Source organism: Plecotus auritus (genome assembly GCF_963455305.1).
Source record: "Plecotus auritus genome assembly, chromosome: 4".
Taxonomy (NCBI): Eukaryota; Metazoa; Chordata; class Mammalia; order Chiroptera; family Vespertilionidae; genus Plecotus; species Plecotus auritus.
In genome coordinates, this window is record NC_137775.1 from 62,791,675 (window position 1) to 62,815,974 (window position 24,300).

At 39.9% G+C, this 24,300-nt stretch overlaps 1 protein-coding gene across 2 annotated transcripts in view; it reads right to left on the reverse strand.

Moving 5' to 3' along the window:
• The window catches only part of BCKDHB (branched chain keto acid dehydrogenase E1 subunit beta), a 237,824-nt gene that overhangs the window by 160,187 nt on the left and 53,337 nt on the right, over window positions 1-24,300 (reverse strand). For both annotated transcript variants that reach the window (XM_080666738.1, XM_080666737.1), the window contains exons 4-6: window positions 11,754-11,887; window positions 11,377-11,532; window positions 9,118-9,226 (exon numbers count right to left, since the gene is read on the reverse strand). In XM_080666738.1, the coding sequence (XP_080522864.1) occupies window positions 9,118-9,226; window positions 11,377-11,532; window positions 11,754-11,887 (399 nt within the window). The remainder of the gene's footprint in view (window positions 1-9,117; window positions 9,227-11,376; window positions 11,533-11,753; window positions 11,888-24,300) is intronic.

Consider the following 24,300-nt stretch of genomic DNA (forward strand, 5'->3'; position numbering starts at 1 on the left):
TGCTAATAAGAAAAAAGGAATCAGTATCATTATAACCTATTTTTGCCTGAAAGGATAATTTAAATTCAGGAAATAAAGCAGCATAAGGCTTTTACTCTTACTTTTTTTCTCACTAGAATAACCAAGGATAAAAACCATGGTTGCTTCGATATCACAGGTGTCATCAATCATTCAATTAAATAACCAAAGAGTTCAAGACATGCAAGAACAGCTTCTCCACAAGATGCCTACATCTTATAATGTCTCACTGACTCACTCTTTTTGAATCATAACTATTTTGTACATTTTGATACTGTCTTCCTTATCTATCTTTACTAAGTATCCCTCTGCCATTTTTAAGTTTACTTGTATTTAAATGCCATAATTATGAATAATCCAGAAATATTCGTTATTTCTGTCTAAATTTAGAAAATAAACTTTATAATATATTCAAAATAAGTAGAAGAAAATTGCTGCATTACCTATTTTCACTTTCATCTTTATAGTTTATAAAGTTAATGGCTGAACTAAAAGAAGTTATTTCAATGTGTTGTAGGCCAGACCTGTGAAAGTCACTACAACACAGATGTTGGAATATAGAACAGTATAGGGAGACCAGGTCCAAAAATGAGGGGGTCAGAGAGGTCCGGAACAGCTGAAATGGGCAGTACTGTGCATTCACCAGTTTTATCCCTCTCCCTAAAATGTAGGAAGGCTACATTTCTCAGCTACCTTTGCCTCTAGATGGGGACATGTGACTAGGTCCCTAAAAGCAGCATGGAACAGACATTCCCAAACCCCATCTGTGACTACACTGGACTTGTGGCATGTATAGTTTTTATAATTCTCAAAGAAGCAGATTAATCCTATGCCTATACACTGTAATATAAGGAATATACTATCTTAATAAAGAGCTACTGATAGTATATATTTTCATTCAATTAAAAAGTAAATAATTTTAATTGTGGAAGAATAAATAGCACAGATTTTGGCATGAAACTAGACCACTGGAAGAATTTGTTTCACTATGCCCTCCATTCAATAAATGTTTAAATACATTGCAACATATTGTAATGTTAGAAAGAGAGCAGCTTTGGGTCAGAACAAATTCATTTAAACCTAACTCTATCACTTAGTTCTCCACGAGCACGTTTCTTAAGCTCTCTAAACTTCCCCACCACCTCATGGGGCTTTTGTGAAGATTAAATGGAACCATCTTCACCATAAGTGCCCAATACCTGGGTTTGAAAATGGGCTTTGAGCAAGTTGCTTAACTTCCCTAATACTCAGGTTCCTATGGCAGTGACAGAACTTTTCTGATGAGGTTGTTGTGAGAATTAAATGAAATAGTCCAATTGTCTACACAACATAGCACTGTGTCTAGTACATAAGTGTCCAAACAGTGCTTAAATATGACGCAGATACACACATGTTTTATCTCAAGCCCCTCAACAACACTGTGAGTACCATTAAGTACTATCCTATGTAATAAAAGGCTAATATGCAAATAGATCGAACAGTGGCACAACTGAACAACCGGTCGCTATGACATGCACTGACCATGGGAGCACACGGAACATGGCGAATGTCAGCAGCAGGTGGCAGAGCATGGAACATGGCAGGCAGCGGCCACGGCAGGATGGTGGAGCAAATGAGCAGGGGCGCCAGACCAAGGCGGGGAGCCGGTCGCTGTCATCAGGGCGAGCCTCTGGTGGTTACTGAAAATTCTTTGCTCCCACTCACTGCAGTCCCGCCCGGCGCTTGCACCTGCTGCAGGCTCCACTCGTAACCGCTGCTGGCACCAGAGCCGCCACTCATACCCACTGCCAGTGCCCGCTGCCGGCCCCAACTGCCTCTGAGGGCTTCTCCACCTCCCTCTGCTCCAGAGGTGTGATGGGGGGTGGGGGGCAGCAGCCACCGCTTGCACCCGCTGATGACACTGGCCCCGCTCACACCCACTGCTGGCACCGGCCCCAATCACTCTGCGCCATCAGCAGGTGCAAGCAGGGCTGGCACCATCAGCACGTGGAAGCAGCAGCAGCAGGAGTGGGGCTGCTGGCAGATAAGGGACTGGAGGCCGTGGTGGGAGGGGCTGGGCGGGGGTGCAGAGGATGGGCCGAGATCTGCCCCTGTACCCACCACAGCCTTGTGGCCCACAGTTCCTTTAAAGGTGCACGAATTTGTGCACTGGGCCCCTAGTTAAGTATAAACAGATGGTATTCCGGCTGCAGCTATTAGGACAAACGTAGCATTTATATTATGTTTATAAAAGGCTGCTGTTTATCGTGCTAGTCAAACTGGGAATATTTTCATCTTATGAGAGAAGCATCTTTGCTCTAAACAAGATTATGTATTATATCAGCCAAGATTATTAAATTTATTAAAGTCTACAGGGGACTGAAACTCAAAGGAAGCTGAACCTAAAATGTGATTAATAAGTTTCCCCAAAAATCTTCCATTTATCAAAGGAAGATTAAAGGAATAAGAATAACTCAAGGAACTTTAAAAATTAACCTAATAAAATGGTAAAGATTTTCACTTTCGATTTCTATTTCTCTCCTTCCCTCCCATCTTCAATGAACATATCTGCTTGGCCTCCCAATCTTCTACTAGCAACTCTCATTCATTAAGTGACAGGGGACTTGGCCTTATTCTCATGTCATCCCAGGCAAACCACACACAGAAAGGACAGCTCTATGTCCACGTATAAAATCCCAAAGAAGTAATAAAGCTGGGGTGAGTCACATGTCCATCACATAACATCATACAGGATGACTAGCAGCCCCTTAAAGACCACATGGAGAGGAGTAAGAGTAGTGGCCATGGAAGAATATGTCCTACAAGGAAAATAATGAACCAATAGATGCCAAAAGATGAACTAATGAGAGAAAGATGTGCAGTACAACTATAAGCTAAAGCCTTGAATAACTATAATGGAATCAATCTTGAACAGGATTTACTGACATAAATTATATAGACATAGATAAAAATTAGAGGGAAATTCTTTCAGTTAGCAAGTTAACTCTTTACCTAGTATCCTATTTACTTCAGTAATTATGTATAGAATTGACTCTAGACTTGGGAAAATCACATCTTACCTTAATGATGCTGGAGGGAAAAGCAGGTAATAGTTGATACTTTCCTAAAATATTTCCTACTGTATCACTCTAGTCCTGATGGAGCAGAATGGCAAACATGACAGAGAATTACTTTTCTGCCCACAAAATTCTGTTAATGAACATTATTAGAAAATATACGCATCTCTGTTCCTTAAGTATATTTACTCACTCCCCCTCCATACTCAACATCTTTCATATTTTCCTTCTCTTTATTTCTCTAGACTATATTCTGGTCATTTCTTTGGCTTTAATCTTCCAGTGTACTAATTCTCCCTTTATCTGTTTAAAATGTCTGGTTAAAAAACCAGAGATTATCTTTTCCTTTCACTTATATTTTTCTTTTATAGACAGAAGAGTCCTGGAACTCTGACAACCGAGGAGTCACCGCCTCAGCCATGGACTGGCAATCTGGATATTTATGTGAGAGAAATAAAATAACCATTTAATTTACAGTCTTATTATGGAGTAAGCCTAACTAATATATCTAATTGTTTTGGGATTGCCTAATTCATGAATATTTCTATATCATCCAACAAATAAAATGTAAGGGCTTAAGTGCATCAATTTTATAAATATTGCCTTGAACTACTCAAAAGTTATATTTACTTATACTCAACTACTTTCCATTTAGTTAACACTACTGAATAATTAACCTAACTGAGCTATTATGTAATGAACACCACTCCCAATTATTTTCACAAAGAATTATCAGCCTGGTATTTATAATATAATATACATCTACATTTATTTCTCTATGAACCTTCACAATATGAAACCATTTTTCAAAAATCTAAACGTAAACAGACATATCTTTAGTACCAAAGATTTTAACTATTCTCAAGTGTATGTTGGAAATCCAAAAAGAAAGACTGTAAGAAAAGAAGTCCATTAAATGATTATTTACAGACTAGAGGCCTGGTGCACGAGATTCATGCAACAGAGTGGGGGAGGGAAGGGAGGTCCCCTCAGCCCAGCCTGAACCCTCTCACAGTCCCGGAGCCCTCAGGAGATGTCAGTCAGACATCCTTAGCACTGCAGTGGAGGCGGGAGAAGCTCCCGCCAGCCATGAGACATGAGCCCGGCTTCTGGCTGAACAGCACTCCCCCTGTGGGAGCGCACTGACCACCAGGGGGGTAGCTCCTGCATTAAGCGTCTGCCCCCTGGTGGTCAGTGCATGTCATAGTGACCGGTCATTCCGCCATTCAGTCAATTTGCATATTACCCTTTTATTATATAGGATACCGAAAGTTTTCCTATTGCTGCCACTTAGAAATCATCAAGCTACTCTGGTCTTTGAAATTAAAGCACCTTCTTTTATAGATCCATTTGATTGTCAACACAGACATGTCTTCCATGAGGTACCTCAGATACCTGAATCACAATGCTCCGTTTCTTTTCATATCATTCCAAACAAGTGGAAGTTTGGCATTTACTTCACTGTGAAGAAGACCTGAGAGATTAGCAGACAGAGCTAGAGAAGAGCTGGCTGCATGAAGACAGCAAATGAAGAATCAATGTCAGACCAGTCAACTCCCCTCCATCACACCCTACCCCAAAAAAAGCAAAAGCCAGGATATAGTCAGCTGCAAGATACTAATTCGAACCAGAGGCCAACTCAAAGAAAACCATGGGTTAAAAGCATCCCAAATTCTACCAAAAAAAATCCTATATAATAAAAGCCTAATATGCAAATTGACCGAACAGCAGAACAACAGGCGGAATGACTGGTGGCTATGACACGCACTGACCACCAGGGGCGGTCAGACTCTCAACACAGGCACTGCCTCCAGCCCAAAGTCCCCAGGTCATCCAAGGTGGGTGCCAGCAGGGTCCCCCCAATGACTCTGCCAGTCACCCCACAGAGGGAGGTGACCGGTGGCAGCAGCAGGGGGCAGGGCCAGCAAGCGGATGGTGCCAGGCCAGCCAAGGTGGTGCGAGCGGGGGGCCCCGATCACCCCACCAGTCACCCCACAGATCAGCCCTGATTGTAGGCTAGGTCTAGGGACCCTACGCGGCCACAAATTTCATGCACCGGGCCTCTAGTCTATCCTATCTAATAAAAGAGTAATATGCAAATTGACCATACCTCGCTACACCCACCAGCCAATCAGGAGCGAATATGCAAATAAACCCAACCAAGATGGCTGCAGCCACAGAGAGCAGGAGGGAGGCTTGGGTTTCCCTGGCAATGGAGGAAGCCAAGCTTTCCGCCTGCCCTTGCCGGCCCAGGCCTCCACTCAATGCTACAAAGTTTCAATTATAGAAGATAAATAAAGCTCAACAGAAATGGCGGCAGCCATGGAGCTGGAGAGAGCAGGAGGCTAGGGTTGCCCGCGGCGATGGAGGAAGCCAAGCTTCTGCAACCCTGGCCTGCTTTGGCCTCCGCTTAAGGCTACGAAGTTTCAATTATAGAAGATACATAAATCCCAATGGAAATGGCTGCCGCCACGGAGCGAGCAGAAGGCTTTGCTCCACTCCAGGCTACAAAGTTTCAATTGTGGAAGATAAATAAATCCCAGATCCCAGGGACTCTGCTTGAATCGCCGGGGGGCGTGGCCAGCCTGCAAACCACCACAGGCCCCTCACCCAGGCTGCCCTACACCCCAAGGGAACCCCCACCCTGATCCGGGTCACCCCTCAGGGCAAACCAGCTGGCCCCCACCAGTGCACCAGGCCTCTATCCTTTCTAATAAAAGAGTAATATGCAGATTGACCATCACTCCAACACACAAGATGGCTACCCCCATGTGGTCAAAGATCCTGCCCCCATGTTGACACAACATGGCCACCACAAGATGGCCATCAGGGGAGGGCAGTTGGGAGGAACCAGAACTGCAAGGGAGGGCAGTTGGGGGTGATCAAGCCTGCTGGGGAGGGCAGTTAGGGGTGACCTAGCCGGCAGAGGAGGGAAGTTGGGGGTGACTGGGTCTGCAGGGAAGGGCAGTTGGGGGGTGACCAGGCCTGCAGGGGAGGGCAGTTAGGGGTAACCAGGCCTGCAGGGGAAGGCAGTTAGGGGCAAACAGGCTGTCAGGGGAGCAGTTAGGCATCAATCAGGCTGGCAGGGGAGTGGTTAGGGGGTGATCAGGCTGGCAGGCAGAAGCGGTTAGGGGCAATCAGGAAGGCAAGCAGGTGAGCAGTTGGGAGCCAGCAGTCCTGGATTGTGAGAGGGATGTCTGACTGCCCACTGGGATAGGCCTAAACGGGCAGTCAGACATCCCCCGAGGGGTCCCAGATTGGAGAGGGTGCAGGCTGGGCTGAGGGACACCTCCCCCGCCCCGTGCACGAATTTCATGCACCGGGCCTCTAGTATATATTTAAAAGCCTGAGCGACCATTTCATCATTCGACCATTTGACCAGTAGCTATGATGCGCACTGACCACCAGGGGACAGATGCTCCAACTTGTAGGTTACCTTGCTGATTGGGTCCAGCCGATCAGGACTGGCCGAGATGGGCTGGACACGCCCTGGAGCCCTCCCGTGGTCCCTCCTCCCCAGCCCCAATCATGCACCGGTAGGGTTCCTCGGCCTGGCCTGCACCCTCTTGCAATCTGGTACCCCAGGCTTCTAGAAATAAAATAAAGTAAATGTAGATAAGCAACTGACCTTAAGCAGTGGTTCTCAAAATTTAGTATGAGTCAGAATTACCAGGAGTACTACTAAGATAGAGACAGCTGGGCCTCGCTCCCAGAGTCTCTAATTCAGTAGGTCATGAAGGAAGACTGACAATTTGCATTTCTAATAAGCTTTCATGAATCTTATGCTGCTGGCACTGGGATCAACTTTGATCACCACCTAGAGAGCATTCATATGAAGACTTTGGTGGGTAACACGTTTTCCCTTTCTTCTGCAGAGAAGCTCTCTAGTTGTGAAAAAAACTAGAGCCTTTTTGGTCTCTACTGAGCCATTGGGGGGTCAAGAAAACATTCAGAGTGAGTGTTCTTGAAATAGCACATAATCAATCATGGGGAAACTTCTGAAAAACTTCTGATCCATGATCCTCATCAGAGACTTTCATAATCTCCCACAGGACCAAACCTACAACAAATTTCTCAAGCTCATTCGCTTAACTGGAATCTTATAGCATTAAAAATTTCCTTAACCAATCCTGATTTCAAAATTTCAGCAAAGTGAATTACTTTTTCAAATGTTTCTTATGCAGTTTCCATTTATGAAATACTGAAAAAAAAAATCTGCATTAATTGATTAGCTATATAACAGCTGGTTGGCCTTACAAATATAATTCTCATAAGGGTATCCAAATTATTACAAATCAAATAGCTACTCAGTATACACCATCAATGTTTTCCTATTCACCTAAAGATTTTAAATTCTTACATTAATTATTTTTTATCCCATAATAGAATATTGGTGACAATACATTTCTAAAAAATAGATTCCATTTATAATATGTTTAACTTAAGACCAAGTTATTTTTAACTTAGAACTCTCATAAATTTCTAATGGAAGTGTAAAATGGCACAATCACTTTGAAAAACTCTCTTAAATGGGTTCTTTAAAGACAAATTTACATCTACCATGTGACACAATGACTCTATTCCTGGATGTTTATTACCCAAAAGAAATTTTAAAATGTTCACAAAAACTTATGTACAGCCCTAGCCAGTTTGACTCAGTGGATAGAGCATTGGCCCTCGGACTGAAGGGTCCCAGATTTGATTCCAGTCAAGGGCACATACCTTGGTTGCAGACTTGATCCCTGGCCCAGTAGGGGCAAGTGTGAGAGGCAACCAATCAATGTGTCTATCTCACTTCAATGTTTCTGTCTCTCCCCCTCCTTTCCACTCTCTCTAAAAATCAATGGGAAAATATCCTCAGGTGAGGATTAACAAAAACAAAACAATGTACAGTAATGTCCCTAGCTTAACTCAAGCTCTGAGACAGGCTACACACACACACACACACATACACACACACACACACACACACACACACACACACACAAAGTCTTTGTACAAAATAGTCAAAAACTAACAAATTATGATCTATTCATATAATGGAGTGCTACTTAGCAATGAAAAAGGAATAAATTACTGATATAAGCACCAATATGAATGAATCTCAAAAGCATTAAGTCGAACAAAAGAAGCCAAACACAAAAGAACATATACAGCACTGTGTGATTTCATTTATATAAAGCCCCAAAATGCGCAACAACCTATGGTAATAGCAAGCAGAAAGTGGCTAAGTTTGGGACAGGGATAATGGACTGGCAGGGAAGATGAATTAATTCATCATTCCTGAAATGATGGAAATGCTCTGTCATATTTTGCACAGTGGTTACATTGATGTGTAAGATAGTCAAAAAATCTATCAAATTGAACACTTAATATCTATGCATTTTATTATATGTAAATCACATTGCACTAAAACAAAATATACTTAAGCTTAACTATTCAAAGAAAAGAATGATTTGCCAAAGCAGTGTTTCCTGAATTCAAAATATACATTAAACAGAACAAATCACTTGATGTTAAAATTTCTAGTCACAGATGAGTGTTTACAGAATCAAGATTTTAAGCTAAAAGGAGCATGACTGTACACTAGTTTTCCTTAGATATTCATCCCAATGTAGTCCTGATATCACAGCATTAATAGTGCCTCCTTCACCATCAAAGTATTCTAATTTAGATTAACACCTATATGGACACTTCAGCTATAAGGGCATTAAATGCTTTTTAGTATAATAAGCTCATTCACTTTTTCATTCAACCCACATTTACTAAGCATCTACTATGTAGATGACCATAGTCCCTATGTTCTCAAATAATTCACATTGCTTCTTTTTCCACAATCAAAATATAAAATGGCTAGATAGATTTCCCCTAAACTTAACATAAAATATACAATTGAGAACAAACTAAATATGGAACAAATCAGAATTTTATCTACAAGATAAGTAAGTATAAACCAAACTTACAAGGAAAAAATAGTTTTTGAACTGTAAAAAAACAAAAAATATGAAGATATTCACAAATATAAAATAAAGAAAACCTTTACCTGCTGCCCTGTAAAGTATTTTAGGTTCAAAAAATATACAAGGATTTTTATCCTCTATGCATGACAAAAGAAGTCCCTTGGCCTGGAAAGGGCTTCTGGGTACAACCACCTGCAAAAACAGATTTTTTTAAAGACAATTTCAGTAAAAACGTATCCCAGCAAACTCTTTATAAGAAGAGTTGACATTTAAATAACCAATTGTTACTAATTAAAAATAGAAATCTGGCATTTTTAGCCTAATTACAATTCTTAATAAAAATTTACATTGTCCCAAAATAATCCACATGTTCAACGTTTTTTAGATGCCTATCATACTCTGGTGACTAAGAATGCTCTTCTCTTAACGAGCTAGACCTGCATATACATAAAAAATAAAAGGATTCTACAAAGAGCATTCATCAAAACAAAAAAGTAAAGTTGTCAGTATCTTTCTGTATTTATCTATAAATAAATAAATATTTTCTACTAATACTCTACAGCTAATTTCGAAAGGTATGCAACTCTCTTCTCCAATTTTAAATATCAAAATCTCCTCTTCCATGAAAAACATGATCTGCATTTCCTACAGGAAAAAGTAATCCACTGAACTGTACAATCGAGCGCTATAAACTAGTTAATGCAAAGCTAAAGAAAAGTGTGGATACTGCACACTTCCAGCTGACAGGAAAAGACTCCAGGACCTTCCTGGGAATGAGGTTGATAATGAAGAAAATGGTAATGACAGGAGGTAGCACATGTGTTAACTGGGTCAAGAACACTTTGTGGACTAATTCATCTACTGTTCACAGCAACTCCACAAGGTAGCTATTATTATTTTCCCCAATTTAGAAATGCAGAGCAAAGCTTAAAGAGAGATCAAATAGCTTGCCCAAGGTTACATCGCTTGCTACACCAGGAATTCTCACCCAGTTCTGAGTGATACACAGCTCAAGTTTCTACACCATTTTGTCTCAAATCATAAACTTGCATCTAATTTTCAATGATTACTAAATAACTGCATAAAGAAAAGAGTTACATAGAAAAAGTTACCATTAAAATAAACCTGAATTCATCACAAAGGCTTAAATAAGGTTCCTTGAAGCGAGCTGTATTTGGCTTTCAAAAATCATTTTCATATAATTTTTACTGAAGGACACTATTCCATTTGTGCTTACCACATCACAATGTCTTTATCTTATGTTCCCACTTAATTTTTTCTTCTGCTTTCTTCATGTATTTATTTTTAGCATTTTGTACTATATGTACAATTTTCATTTGGGATTAAAGAAAGAGAAAGGGGGGTAGAAAAAGTAGAGGATTGAGAGAAAAGATTTGTTCTTAAAAATACTGGGTAACATCATAAACATTAAATGTGAATCAATGTTCAGCTCAAGCACAAAAATAACTATTTCCTCAAATGTGGCTTCTGTCCCAACTTACCACTTCCAGCTTACATTGAAAAATTATGCAACCTGTACTCTAGTGAGAAAACTTTATGACTTTGCTCTAGTAGGAAAAAAACAAATTTTAAAAAATATAAACACATGTTCACAACCAGTTCACGTTATCAAAAAACAGACACACAGCCGTGGGTGAACATATCTATGATTTTTTATAATGATTCCCTAGAAAGCTCTTTAGTAAATAGAACTAGAAAAGGAGATAATGTAAAAAATTAAGATAAAATATGCAAAATGTTTTTATTAAAAGACCCAAGTTATTACAGAAATTGAAGATTGTTGTGGAAGGCAAAGAAAGATGCTTCAACTTTCACTGTTTGAGCAAGTATTACCTTCCCTGGAGTGAAAAGCACATCTGGGTAACAGAGGCCTCTGTCAGTCTATTTAAAAAGACACAGACTAAAAACAAAAGTCTATCCCTCTGACTAGGAATTAAACAGGTTTATAAATGTACCCCAGAAAAAGATTTATTAATTTACATGAAATATAGTTAATACACCTATTAGAAGGAAACAGAGCTTTGAAACAGAGGAAGATAAAACAACTATGTTCTCAGTCTTACTCTTTGAAGCCTAAAATTAATATCAGGTACTATTAATATCAAGCCAGGTACTATTTCAAAAAGAATACTCTATAGAACTAAGCAATGGATTAATGAATATAAAAAAAACAACAACTATGCCCTTTTTTAAAAAGGTTTACATATATTCCCAAAATCCTGTTTGCTTTCCTCTAGATAAGCATTTTAGTTAATATTAATAGAATGAACCAAAATGAAAACCTCAAATGAAGATCAAATAAAGTACATAAATGAGTATACCTTGATTCCCGGGCAGTGGGCAAAAAAAGCTTCAGGACTCTGAGAATGGTAGAGAGCCCCATGGCCAACACAGCCCCAAGGGGAACGGATGGTGAGGCTTCCACAATTAAAAAGATCCCCAGAGCGATATCGATACTTGGCGGCTTCATTAACAATCTGAAAAGGGAAAAGAGAAGGGATATGTCACAGGGAGCCCTTCATTCCCATCCATTTTCTTCAACCCTTTATTAGATCTTTACATATATGCCATAACAACATAACTTGTAATGCACTAGCTCAAAGGTAGCACCAAGTTCTTAAGATAGGGGGAGTAGAGGCAAAACTTCATGGACTTAACCTTAGAAATGATCAATTATAGTAAAATGCAATCTTCCTACCTGATCAAAAGCTGGGAAAATATAATCTGCAAACTGAATTTCTGCAATGGCAGTAGCACCAGTGACTGCAATTCCAATCCCAAATCCAACAATTCCTTGTTCACACAATGGGGTGTTAAAAACTCTATCTTTTCCTAAAATAAGAAATAAAATCATTTTACTATGACAAATGAGAGTAATGTAATGCACAATATAATTGAAAAGCCAATGAGTGGGTATTGGTAAGATGGAGAATAAAAGCAAGGGACAGGTGAAGGAAATAGAAAGTAACTAGTATGATAGCTGCTTTAAATGCAAACATAGTAATTGTATTAACTAAGTAATCTAAATGTTACAATTAAAAGACAGGGTGTCACACTGAGATTTTTTTTAAAAAGCAAAATCCAACTACTTAAAATGAAATAAAGAATAAAGATATCAGAAAGTTATAAATAAATATATATATATACATGTATATATATATATATATATATATATATATATATATATATATATATACACATACATACATACATACACACAAAAAAACGAACAACCCAAAGAAAGTTGCTACATTAATAGCAGACAAAGTAGACTTTAAAGGAAAAGGCATTACCAGAGATAAAGAGGGAAAATTCATTCTTTAAAAGAGTTCAATTCACAAGGAGGACATAATTCTAAATTTAAACTCTATGACAACATGGGCTCCAAATAAATAAATAAATAAACAGAACTAAAAAAAGAAATAGATAAATTCCCAAGATAGTGGGAAATTTTAACATACCAATCTCAGTAACTAATAGATAAAGCATACCAAAATAAAAGTAAAAACTATGCAAGATTTGAACACCATCAACAAACATGATTTAACTGATAAAGACACTATAGACCTAACAGAGAACACTGGTATTAATTAACCATATACTGGGTTATAAATCTAATCTCAACGAATTTCGAAGAATTGAAATAATATAGAGTACATTCTCAGACCATTATGGAATTAAGCTAAAAATTATTAACAAAAAGATAATTAGAAAATCCTTATGTTAGAAAAAGTTTTAAACATATGTCTAAGTATCTCATGATTCAAAGACTAAGTTATAATGAAAATTAGAAAGCATTTTGACCGGAATGATAATGACAACTCTATGTATTCCAAGTTATTGAGGTTCCAATTTCAATAATGGCAGAGTAACCCTCACACATCTAATGATTACAAACTCTGAACAAAATATAATAAACAACTACTTAAAGGCACTGGAGAGGCAAAAAAAAAAAAAAAGCCTAAACTGAAAGAGATTGGATCCTTAGAAGAATTGAATTGCAGTGGATGAGCATGACATATAAAAGGCATATCCCTTGAGGTGTCTCCCCAGTTTCTATAACATAAGACAGCTAGAATTCAGACAGACAGACACAGTCTTATTGGCATGAGGTGTCAGAGAATGGAGTATGGAGCTGCTAGTGGCTGGAAATTGAGGCAGTAGTCCCTAAAAGAAGGGCACTACGTGAGGGCACTCCAAAATGTGTGCATTAAATCTTCTTAAATCCTCGGCTGACCCCTGTGCCTACGAGAGACTCCAAAAGCACAGCAAGTAGCAGCTGGAAGCTCAAAGAGCTGAGCATAGATTTCAGCTCTGCTCTCTAAAAAGGAGGCAGATTTTGGAGTTTGAGATTCTGTCAAATAAAGGAGCTTGATAAACAAACACCTTGGGCTTTCCACTGAAACCACAAGGTATAATGTTACTAGCATACACAACTCAATTCTCATCTGAAATTTTACCACCTCTCAAACCATATTAGCATTTCATGAAAAATTCTAATTTCAGGGACTTGGATGGATAGACACAAGCAATAGCCACAGTCCGAAAGTTTGGGGACAGATCTATGATTCATATTTCTGTTCCATAATACAGGGATACCAGTTCTTCTTGGCACATAGATTTACTTTCAGCTCAATCAGTCCTTTTGAATATGAACCATAAATAGAGCAGGTGCTAGAAAATGCCAACTAGACACATCCTACAATTTGCACTCTAAACGCAGCTGCAAAAACTTAAAGCATGATTCATACTCATCCCAATCTGTGACTACCTTCTGACTGTGACCTCTATCCCTCATCAGTTCCCTATTTGTGAGTTGCTTGATAATTTCTGAAAATTTATGATTCCATTGAATTAAAAACAATTCACTGGTAGAAAATGAACACAGATTCCAGCTGCCACCTGTGGAATCCACACCTGTGGAATACCTGAACCATCTGAATCAGAGGAACAGTGTTATTATTTACTAGAGGCCCGGTGCACAAAATTCATGCACTCAGAGGGGCCTGCGCCCTCTCGCAGTTCAGGAGCCCTCAGGGGATGTCTGACTGACGGCTTAGGCCCACTCCCCATAGAGAGCGGGCCTAAGCCGTCAGTTGGACATTCTTATCACTGCCATGGAGGCGGGAGAGGCTCCCACTACCACTACTGTGCTTGCCAGCTGTGAACCCAGCTTCTGTCTGAGCGGCACTCCCCCTGTGGGAGTGCACTGACCACCAGGGGACAGCTCCTGCATTGAGTGTCTGCCCCCTGGTGGTCAGTACACGTCATAGCGACTGGTCGTGCTACTGTTTGGTTGATTTGCATATTAGCCTTTTATTATATAGGATTCCTTACTACTTCTAGTTCCCTGGATTCAGATATTTTTTCATCTCAGTAAATATAGCCCATTTTGCTCCTAGAAGGCAGAAAAGTTGAGTTTATCAGAATTCTTACTCCAAAAGATGCTTAATGTGAGGAAATAGCTTAACTCTTTTCATGTTTCTATGATCTAGCAAAAAAAAAAAAACCCTGCTTCAACATGAATTAAATGTTAAAAATCTGTTTCTATTTTCTCTCAAACAGGTAATGATTGAGAGAAGAGCACACATAAAATGTAAAATACTGATGACTTTCTGTGTTATAATGCAATTAACCTGATATAAAATTCATACACACAGTTTCCCAATGGGTAAATTAATAATACATACAGTGATTACACCATTAGCCAAGACAGATGTGGGTTTAAGTGTCATCTCCACAAATTACTAACTCCTAAGGCTCAATTTCTATTTGTAACAGAAGAATCATGATACTGAAGACTAAAAATTCACACTTTTTCAAACATTTACCAAGTACCTAATACTATGTGGACACTATTCTAAATGCAGAAGATACGGCAGAAAAATAATTCTATTCTTATGGAATTTATATTCTAATCAGGAAAAGGACAAAAACAAAATAAATGAGTAAAATATATAGTGTTTTAAATGATAACAAATGCTATGGGGAATAGTAAAGCAGGAAGTAGGTGACTGGGAGAGCAGGTGGAACTACTATGATTTTAAATAGGATGATGGGGAAAGACCCACTGAGATGTGACATTTAAAGGAAGAGATGAAGGGTAAGGAAGTGTACCATGCATACACCCAAGGGAATATATGTTCCAGGCAGAGAGATCAGCTAGTGCAAAGGCCCTGACGTATGAGCATGTTTTAGCACATCAGGGGAAAGACAAAAAGTTCAGAATGGTATGGAGTAAGAAATAGTGAGAGAAGATAAAACTGAAGAGTTAATAGAAAGGTATGGGAAGATGGCACAGAGAGAGGGCCTTGTAGGTCACTGTAAACTTTAACTGTGAGAATGAGTCAAGTAGGTAAGCTGGACAGGAAGCCGATGAGCAAAATCATGGCATTCTCTGAAGTGGCATTTCAACAGGATCCCTCTGACTGGTATTTGGTGAATAGCCTATAAATAGGCAAGGATGGACACAGCAAAATTGATTACAGGATATCACAATAATCCCAGTAAGAATGATGAATCATAACAGCATAAAAGGTGTGAGATTTTGGATATAGTCTAAAGATAGAGTCTAAAAGATTTGCTGATGAGTTGGATGTGGAGTATGAGTCAGAGAAATGCTAAAGATGATTCAAAGGCTTTTGCCCTGAGCAACTTGAAGAAGAGAGTTGCCATTAACTAAAAAAGGGAAAACCACAAAGAAGCATGTTAAGATATTAGAAGTTCAGTTTTGGAGATACTAAGTTTGAAATATGTTCAGATATTAAGATAAAGCTATTAATTTGACTGTTGGATATATGAAAGTCTTAAGCATAAAAATAGCATTAAAGAAAATAAGGGACTAGATGAGATTACCAAGTAAATTTAAATGAGCACATAGAAAAAAAAACTTCAATGTTACAAAGGCAAGAGGTAAGAAATAAATCAGCAAAATTGAGAAGAAAAAAAAAAGCCAAAGAGTTTGCATGAGAACTAGGAGAATGTGCTGGCTTAGAAGAAAGTGCTTCTAAGAGAGAGTGTAATCAACTTACGCTGTATGCTACCAGTAGAAGGGAAGATGAGGCTGAAAATGTTGTAACTGGTGACCTTAACATAACGGTGTCTGCAAGTAGGAAGGAGGGAGAAAGCAAAAGCCCATTTCAAGAGGGAATGGGAAAAGAGAAATTGAAGACCATGCGTAATGGCAATTATTTGCAGAAATTTTGCTATAAAGGAGAGGGGAAAAAAGAGAGGAGCAACAACTAGTAGAGAAGGGAAAATTGATGATTTTGAGAAAAATTAATGAAATAGAGAAGAATGACTAGAAAGAACCATGTATTTTAAAAGGTGACAAAAAAGGAAGGAGCCTAGTGTGGAGATGTTGACAGGAACCCTTACATTCATTCAAAACAAGAATAAAGAGTGCGAGCACTGATGCTGGAACATGGATATACTGCATACAATGGTGAGAGCTGGTCTAAGTTCTATTAGTTGCATCTATCTTCTTAATAAAATATGAAACTAGAGTATTATCAAGAATAAGAATAGAGAAGACAGTGTGAGAGGAAAAAAAAGTATAAAAGAGAGAATAGCCCAGAACATGCAGCATGATGGTAGACAGCATGAGCCAGCCTTGGAGAATACTAGTCTTGAAATTAAAGTGATGTCTGTTGACAAGATGACATGTGTTGCTCCAACAATGTTCAGCTCCGGGATTTAAGATTTAGACAGAGAGATAGACTGAATTAGAATTGGATTTTGCCAAGCAAATCATAACATGAAATATAAACTAGGTATAAAGGGAAGAGAGGCCATCAGGGGGGTAAGAAACTTATGATAGGTCAGTAGAATTCATGAATTTTAAGAATCAATATGGTCAAAAGATTGTTGGGATGGAGGTACTAGAAGCAGTTAGCAGAAGAGATTTGAGATGGAGGTCAGAGTTAGAGATGCTTAAAGTGGAGACTATAAGGAACTGCAGTTACTGACAATGACAAAGTCAGGGGTATGACTACGAGTGAGAAGATGAGGTAGGATGGATGACAAGACCAGTACAAGAGAGAAAAATAAAACAATGAGAAGCCAGAATATTGAGAAGACCATCCATGTGGTTACTGAAAGGAGTAGTAAAGACACTGCCAGTGAGCCAGCCTAGGAACACAGAGGACTGGCCTGGGGTCAACAGATGACAAGGAAGGATAGTGTGGCAATTGTTTAAAAGCCCTACCATTGGGAACCAAAAGTTAAAAAAAAAATTAATGATTAATTGGAAAAGAAAGTATCATGGGGTTAATTAACCTTTCATTTAACTAAAGATTTCTAAATTAAAGAGAATATAGGGGCACTCCAAATTGTATCAATTGGGGGGTGGAAAGGTATATTCAAAGTTATACCTATAAGGAATTCAAAAGGGATAAAAATATGTTCTTTATATAAATCAAAAGGAAAAAGTAAGTAGGGAATCCATGAGATAATGATCATGTAAAACTTATGAATGGGTATGAAAAATTAATTACAGAATTACAAAACCCTAGCACTAAAGAAGAGCTGACCATCAGGCCCACATTCTTCAAATAGGGAAACCAAGTCTTTATTTAAGTGACTTACCCAAAGTCAACAGCCAGTAATGGACAGTCCTGGTACTCTAATTAAGGCTTGCTACATTGTACTAGAGCAGTGGTCGGCAAACTGCTGCTCACGAGCCACATGCGGCTCTTTGGCCCCTTGAGTGTGGCTCTTCCACAAAATACCATGGCCTGGGCGAGTCTATTTTGAAGAAGTGGCATTAGAAGAAGTTTAAGTTTAAAAAAGTTGGCTCTCAAAAGAAATTTCAATCGTTGTACTGTTGATATTTTGCTCTGTTGACTAATGAGTTTGCCGACCACTGTACTAGAGGAATTTCTTTCCTAAATTGGCTGTTGCAAACTACTCAACTCATAAGTGCTAAAATATATCAAATTAGACCTAAATTATCTGGCACCACAGCCAAAGATGAAAAAAAAAAATAGTTCTGAACATTTAATCTGAATATAGTAAGTCTTCACGGACAATTCCTAAAATCCCCTCAAATGACACTTGGAAGAGACTGGCTAGTGCCCAAGGGGATAGGGGTGGGGATGACTGGATAAGAAGGTGAAGGGATTAGTTAAAGAACATATATGCATACCCCATGGACACAGACAATAGTTTGATAAAGGCCAAGGGAGGGGGAAGTGGCAGTGGGTGGTGGTGAGCAAATAGTGGGGAGGGGGGAAGAAAAACACCAGGAAATAATGTCAACATTAACACTTTTTCATTAAAAAAAAAAAGCTAAATCAAATAAGAAAGTTGGGTTAAATCTTTACAGAACATGGCCTAGTTACCAACACTTAAATAAAAAGCATGCTATCTAATAAAAGAGTAATATGTAAATTAACCATCACTCAGCTACACCCACAAGCCATGCCCACCAGCCAATCAGGAGCGAGTATGCAAATTAACCCAACCAAGATAGCTGCAGCCACTGAGCGAGCAGGAGGCTTGGGTTTCCCCGGCAATGTAGGAAGCCAAGATTTCCACACACCCTGGCGGGCCCAGTCCTCCGCTCAAGGCTACAAAGTTTCAATTATAGAAGATAAATAAATCCCAACAAAAATGGCGGCAGCCACAGAGCGAGCAGGAGGCTTGGCTCCGCTCAAGGCTACAAAGTTTCAATTATAGAAGATAAATAAATCCCAACAAAAATGGCTGCAGCCATGGAGCGAGCAAGAGGCTTAGCTCCGCTCAAGGCTACAAAGTTTCAATTATAAAAGATAAATAAATCCCAGATCCCAGGGTCTCTGCTTGGGTTGCTGGGGGCGTGGCCGGCCTACAAACCACCACAGGCCCCTCACCCAGCCCGCCCCACACCCCAAGGGAACCCCCACCCTGATCCGGGACACCCTTCAGGGCAAACCAGCTGGTCCCCACCAGTGTACCAGGCCTCTATACTATCTAATAAAAATATGCAAATTGACTGTCACTCCAACACACAAGGTGGCTGCCCCCATGTGGTCAAAGATCCTGCCCTCATGTGGACACAAGATGGCCAGCAGGGGAGGGCAGTTGGGGGGGACCCAGGCCTGCAGGGGAGAGCAGTTAGGGCTCACAGGCTGGCAGGGGAGCAATTAGGCATCAATCAGGCTGGCAGAGGAGTGGTTAGGGGGTGATCAGGCAGGCAGAAGCAGTTAGGGGCAATCAGGAAGGCAGGCAGGCGAGCAGTTGGGAGCCAGCAATCCTGGATTGTGAGAGGGATGTCCCAGATTAGAGAGGGTTCAGGCTGGGCTGAAGGACACCCCCTCCCCCGTGCACGAATTTCATGCACCTGGCCTCTAGTCTTTATATAACATGATTAAAAAATTGGACAAGTAAATACTTGAAAATTTTCTAAAAAAACTTTTTAAAGGGCTGCTTCAAACTTTGATTAAATAATTAATTGAATAGCAAGATAGCACTATCCCATATAGTAACAGCCTAATATGCTGTGTCCAGTTGTCTGCTCTGCCGTTCAACCAATCAAAGCATAAGATGCTAATTATATGCTAAGGACGCTCAACTGCTCGCTATGACATGCACTGACCACCAGGGGACAGACACTCCAACCAGTAGGTTAGCTTGCTGCTGGGGTCCAGCCAATCGGGACTAAGCGAGACAGGCCAGACATGCCCCAGAGCCCTCCCACGATCCCTCCCTGGCCCCCATTGTGCACTGGTGGGGTCCCTCAGCCTGGCCTGCACCCTCTTGTGATCCAGGACTCCTTGAAGGATGTCGGAGAGCCAGTTTTGGCCCGATCCCACAGGCCAGGCCAAGGGACCCCACTGGTGCATGAATTTGTGCACTTGGCCTCTCGTTACTCTATATAAGTATATACATGTTTCTATTTCCAAAAGGTAGTATAAAGTTGCCAAACTTGTGCATAAAACTAAAATGTCACTGATACTGAAGTGACATAGTTCTCACACTGTCCACTCTTATGGAAAAGGTGGTGAAAGAAAAGAGAAGCAATTAAATATATATGAGGGAAAATCCTCATATCAATTTGGATTCAAGTAAGTATCTCCAACTGACTATATCAATGTCACAGTTCAGATGATCTTAATTTTACCAAGTTATTAAAAAAAATTTAATTACATTCAACATTTCTTTCTCACTATGCTCTTAAAGTTAGGTAAAAACTTTATTTTTACTTTGTAATGAATTACGAAGAGATCTTGAAGGGTAAAATAAAAATTATTTTGGCACTAAAAGTCAAATCTTCTTTTGTTTGCCAAGAAATTCAATTACTACTAGCAAATACCACATTAGAGACTGCTAAAAATATGAAATATTGGAATAAAATTATTTTCATATGAACAAAGTACTCAATTTGTCCAACTTAAATGAGATCTTTAATGAATATGTTATATCCTAAGAAGCAGAGCAAACTGAGGACATATGAGAAAGATACCTCAAATATACCTTCCTAAGCTCATTGGATAGATGTGGCAAAGGATAATATTGAACCTTCCCATTCCCTTTTCACACCATCAGAGGTTTTAATTCTGACCTACCAAAAATATAACTTGATATTATTTGTTTTCAACCAATGGAATAGTTATGTACTTGACCATCTACAAGGCATTGTTGTTGGATGCTACAAATGATATAAAAGTGAGATACCATTTAAACAACTTTAAACATTCAAACAACTTATGCAATAAGGAGATAAGTCAAATATAAATAACTATAACACAAGGAAGTGTCATAAAAGTAAAAGGCTGTTAGAGAAGAGGGGATTATTTCAGGCTTGGAGGAATCCTGCAAAGTTTCATGGAAGAGAAGGCACTGGAATTGAGCACTAAAAGATCAGCAGAATTTTGACACTCCAGTTGTTTCCAGTTGTCTTGGCCACCCTGAGTAATGCTGCAATTATATAGGGGTGCATATATCTTTGCAAATAAATGTTTTCAAATTCTTCAGGTAGATACCCAGGAGGGGTCTGCAACAACATAGATGAATCTTGATAATATCACCTCAGTGTAATGTCAGACAAAAAAAGTTAAGAACCATATGATTTCACTCATTGAGGGATATAAAACTGAGAGGAACAAATGAACAAACAAGAAAAACAAACCAAAACACACAGACAATAGTATGGTGGTTACCAGAGAGAAGAGGGTGGGTGGGGTTGTAAAGAGTAATGGTGGTCAAATATGTGGTGATAGAAGAAGTCTGGACTTTGGGTGGTGGACACACAATGCAATATACAGATCATGTATCATAGAATTATACACTTGAAACCTATATAATCTTATAAACCAACTAGAGGCCTGGTGCACAGGCGGGGTCCCTCTGGGTAGCCTGCAGAAATCGGGCTGAAACCTGCAGGCCAACGCCGCCTGCAGCTCCTACCTGCCGCTCCCACTCATCCCAGCCCCACGGTGCCTGCCGTGGGCTCACGCCCAATCAGTCCCAATTGGGAGAGGCTCCTGCTGCTGCAGCAGCACTTGCCAGCCATAAGCCCTGTGTCTGGCGCCCTCCCAAGGGGAGTGGCCTGTGGGATCAGGCTCAAACCAGCTCTCTAACATCCCCCAAGGGGTCCCAGATTGTGAGAGGGTGCAGGCCAGGCTGAGGGACCCCACCGATGCACAATCAGGCCAGGGAGGGACCGCCGGAGGGCTCCAGGGCATGTCCCGCCCATCTCTCTCAGTCCTGATCGGCCAGACCCCAGCAGCAAGCTATCCTATCGGTCGGAGCATCTGCCCCCTGGTGGTCAGTGCACGTCATAGCAACTGGTTGACCAGTCAACTATCTGCCCCCTGGTGGTCAGTGCACATCATAGCAACTGGTCGACCAGTTGATTGTCTGCCCCCTGGTGGTCAGTGCATGTCATAGCGAGTGGTTGAGCAGCCTTAGCATATCAGCATATTACCCTTTGTTTGATTGTTCGGTTGTTTTGCCGTTCAGTCTATTTGCATATTACCCTTTTATTATATAGGATGTCACCCCAACAAATTCAATTTAAAAAAGAATGGGCAGACTTTTGAAAGGCACATGTGGAAATGGGAATAATATGACCAAAGGCACAGAGAGAGGAAATGAAGTGCAAATTCAAGTTGGGAACTGAACCAAGGAAGCTGAAGCATAAAGAGATTAGAAACAAGTGGGATATAAAGGCAAGAAGGTTGGTGTATATATGCAAGTTAGCATAGTGGTTAAAGGTCTGGGCTCTGGAGTCAGAACACCTGGGTTTAAATGTAGTTCCTCCACTTTGGGTGTGTGGTCTTGGATCATGCTTCAGTTTTTACATTCACAAAATTAGGGTAAAAATAACTAACCTGCCTACCAACCAACCAGGATTGACCTGAGGTGGTCAAATAAGATAATGCATGTATAAGTATTTTGTAAACTACAGAAAGTAAAGAATTATTATCAGGATAATGATTAAAAAATAAAAAGGAGAAAGGGTTTGAAAAACACTACAGAATTAAAGAGACTGAAGAATTGTTAGCTGAGAGGCACATGAAAGCAGAGAATGCCCTGAGGGTTGGCACTGAGAGGTACTGAGGCCCACATGTGGTCTTCAAGACTCCGATTAGTTGGGGAAGCCTACTCAACACTGTACCCTGCCCACCCTCTCCTCAGTCCACCTCAGCTAGAAGACGTCAATGCCATTTTGACACTCTGCAAGAAATTCTCTCTCCATCTGAGGTAAAGGGTGGTATAGCAAAGGCAAATCAGTCATGGTGGCAGGACTGTGACAAGCAGATCTAAACCATGAATCAAAATCTTGTTCCAAATAGCAAGAATATGAAGAGGCAGAGCAGGAAGCTAGCATGCACTTTTACACAGATCCTGAGGTTTACCACTGAGCAGAGCACAGCTATCAACTGGCGGCCCAGCCACTGCTAACCTGCAAGAGATATCCCCCAAGTGAAAATGAAGAGTTGATGACCAAGAGCAACTCCTAGATTAAGGAACAAATGCTTGAGGCCTAAAGACTGTGCAGACCAAAGACTGAATGTAGGGAACCCAATGCTTTCCAATGTACTCCTTGGAAAGGAGGGTGATTTGATCCTAATAGACTGACTACATTTCTATTCAAGCCATGGCTCTAACACTATCCTCCCGATCCCAAGGGTACCTGAGCAAACCAATGCCTGGTCCCTGACCTATGTGCAGTGTGCTGTTCACCATACACTTGAGTAAGGCCTTTATGACATGATGCTGCACAAAGGCAACAGCATGATCCTGGCGGTACAGAACCAATTCAGCATTCCCAGAGCCCAGACATCTTCCAGAATTGCCCAGCACTGGCTTTGAGGAGGGCTATGGGCCCAGAGAAGACATTATAACTAATAATAAAGCAACCACTGGTGGTTTGACACTTGTATGCAAACTGAAATTTTATGAGCATGATCAATGTGATTTAAAGAGATAAAATTCCCACTTATGAAATCACCTTATCTGGGATGAAATGGAATTTAAACAAGTGTAATCTGAATGTTTGGGGTCCAGGGAATATGTACTATACAATTACTTAAGTTAGACTCTTCTTTAAGTGGCACTCGGAAATGAAAATGAAAAAATAGAAACCCATTTCAATCAAATTGATATTTACTATTACTTTTAAATAGAGAACCACAGTTTTCTCATGGAAAATGAACTCTTTGGCTCTTCTTTCATTAAAATAAAATTGACAAGGTTATTGACATGACCAAAACTTTCTTAAGTGAAGATATCTATAAAACTAATTAAGAGATTAAAGTTGGAGTTTAGAGAAATGTACACTGAAAATGTAATTTTTTAAATAAATGTACACATGGCTGATACTAAAAAATGATTCAAAAAATGAACACAAAAGTATTTCTGAATAAACATCTAATGACTTCACTTTGCTTGAACACAACCAAAGCTGTTTTTCCAGAAAGTCAAAAGAAATATTTTCATCATCCTTGTGATACCAGCTGGAATTTAAGACCAAGCCTTCTAAATTATTTTTTTAATCTTCCTTCATTTACATGGAAATGAGATGTTTCCTAAAACATATCTGTACCAAGTACCTACGTCAACACCAAAGCCCAAAGCACACAAATTCCTCCAGCTAATTCCTAACTATAAGTGAAAACAGCACGCTAACATCATCTAAAATCCATGTGCGTCATTCACCAAGGAGGACATTACCACGCTGTCAACTTAAATTAACCTGCCTGGCTTTATAAATAGCCTAAATTTCCCTATCTAAATAGGTTGTTGCCCTTTTCTCAGAA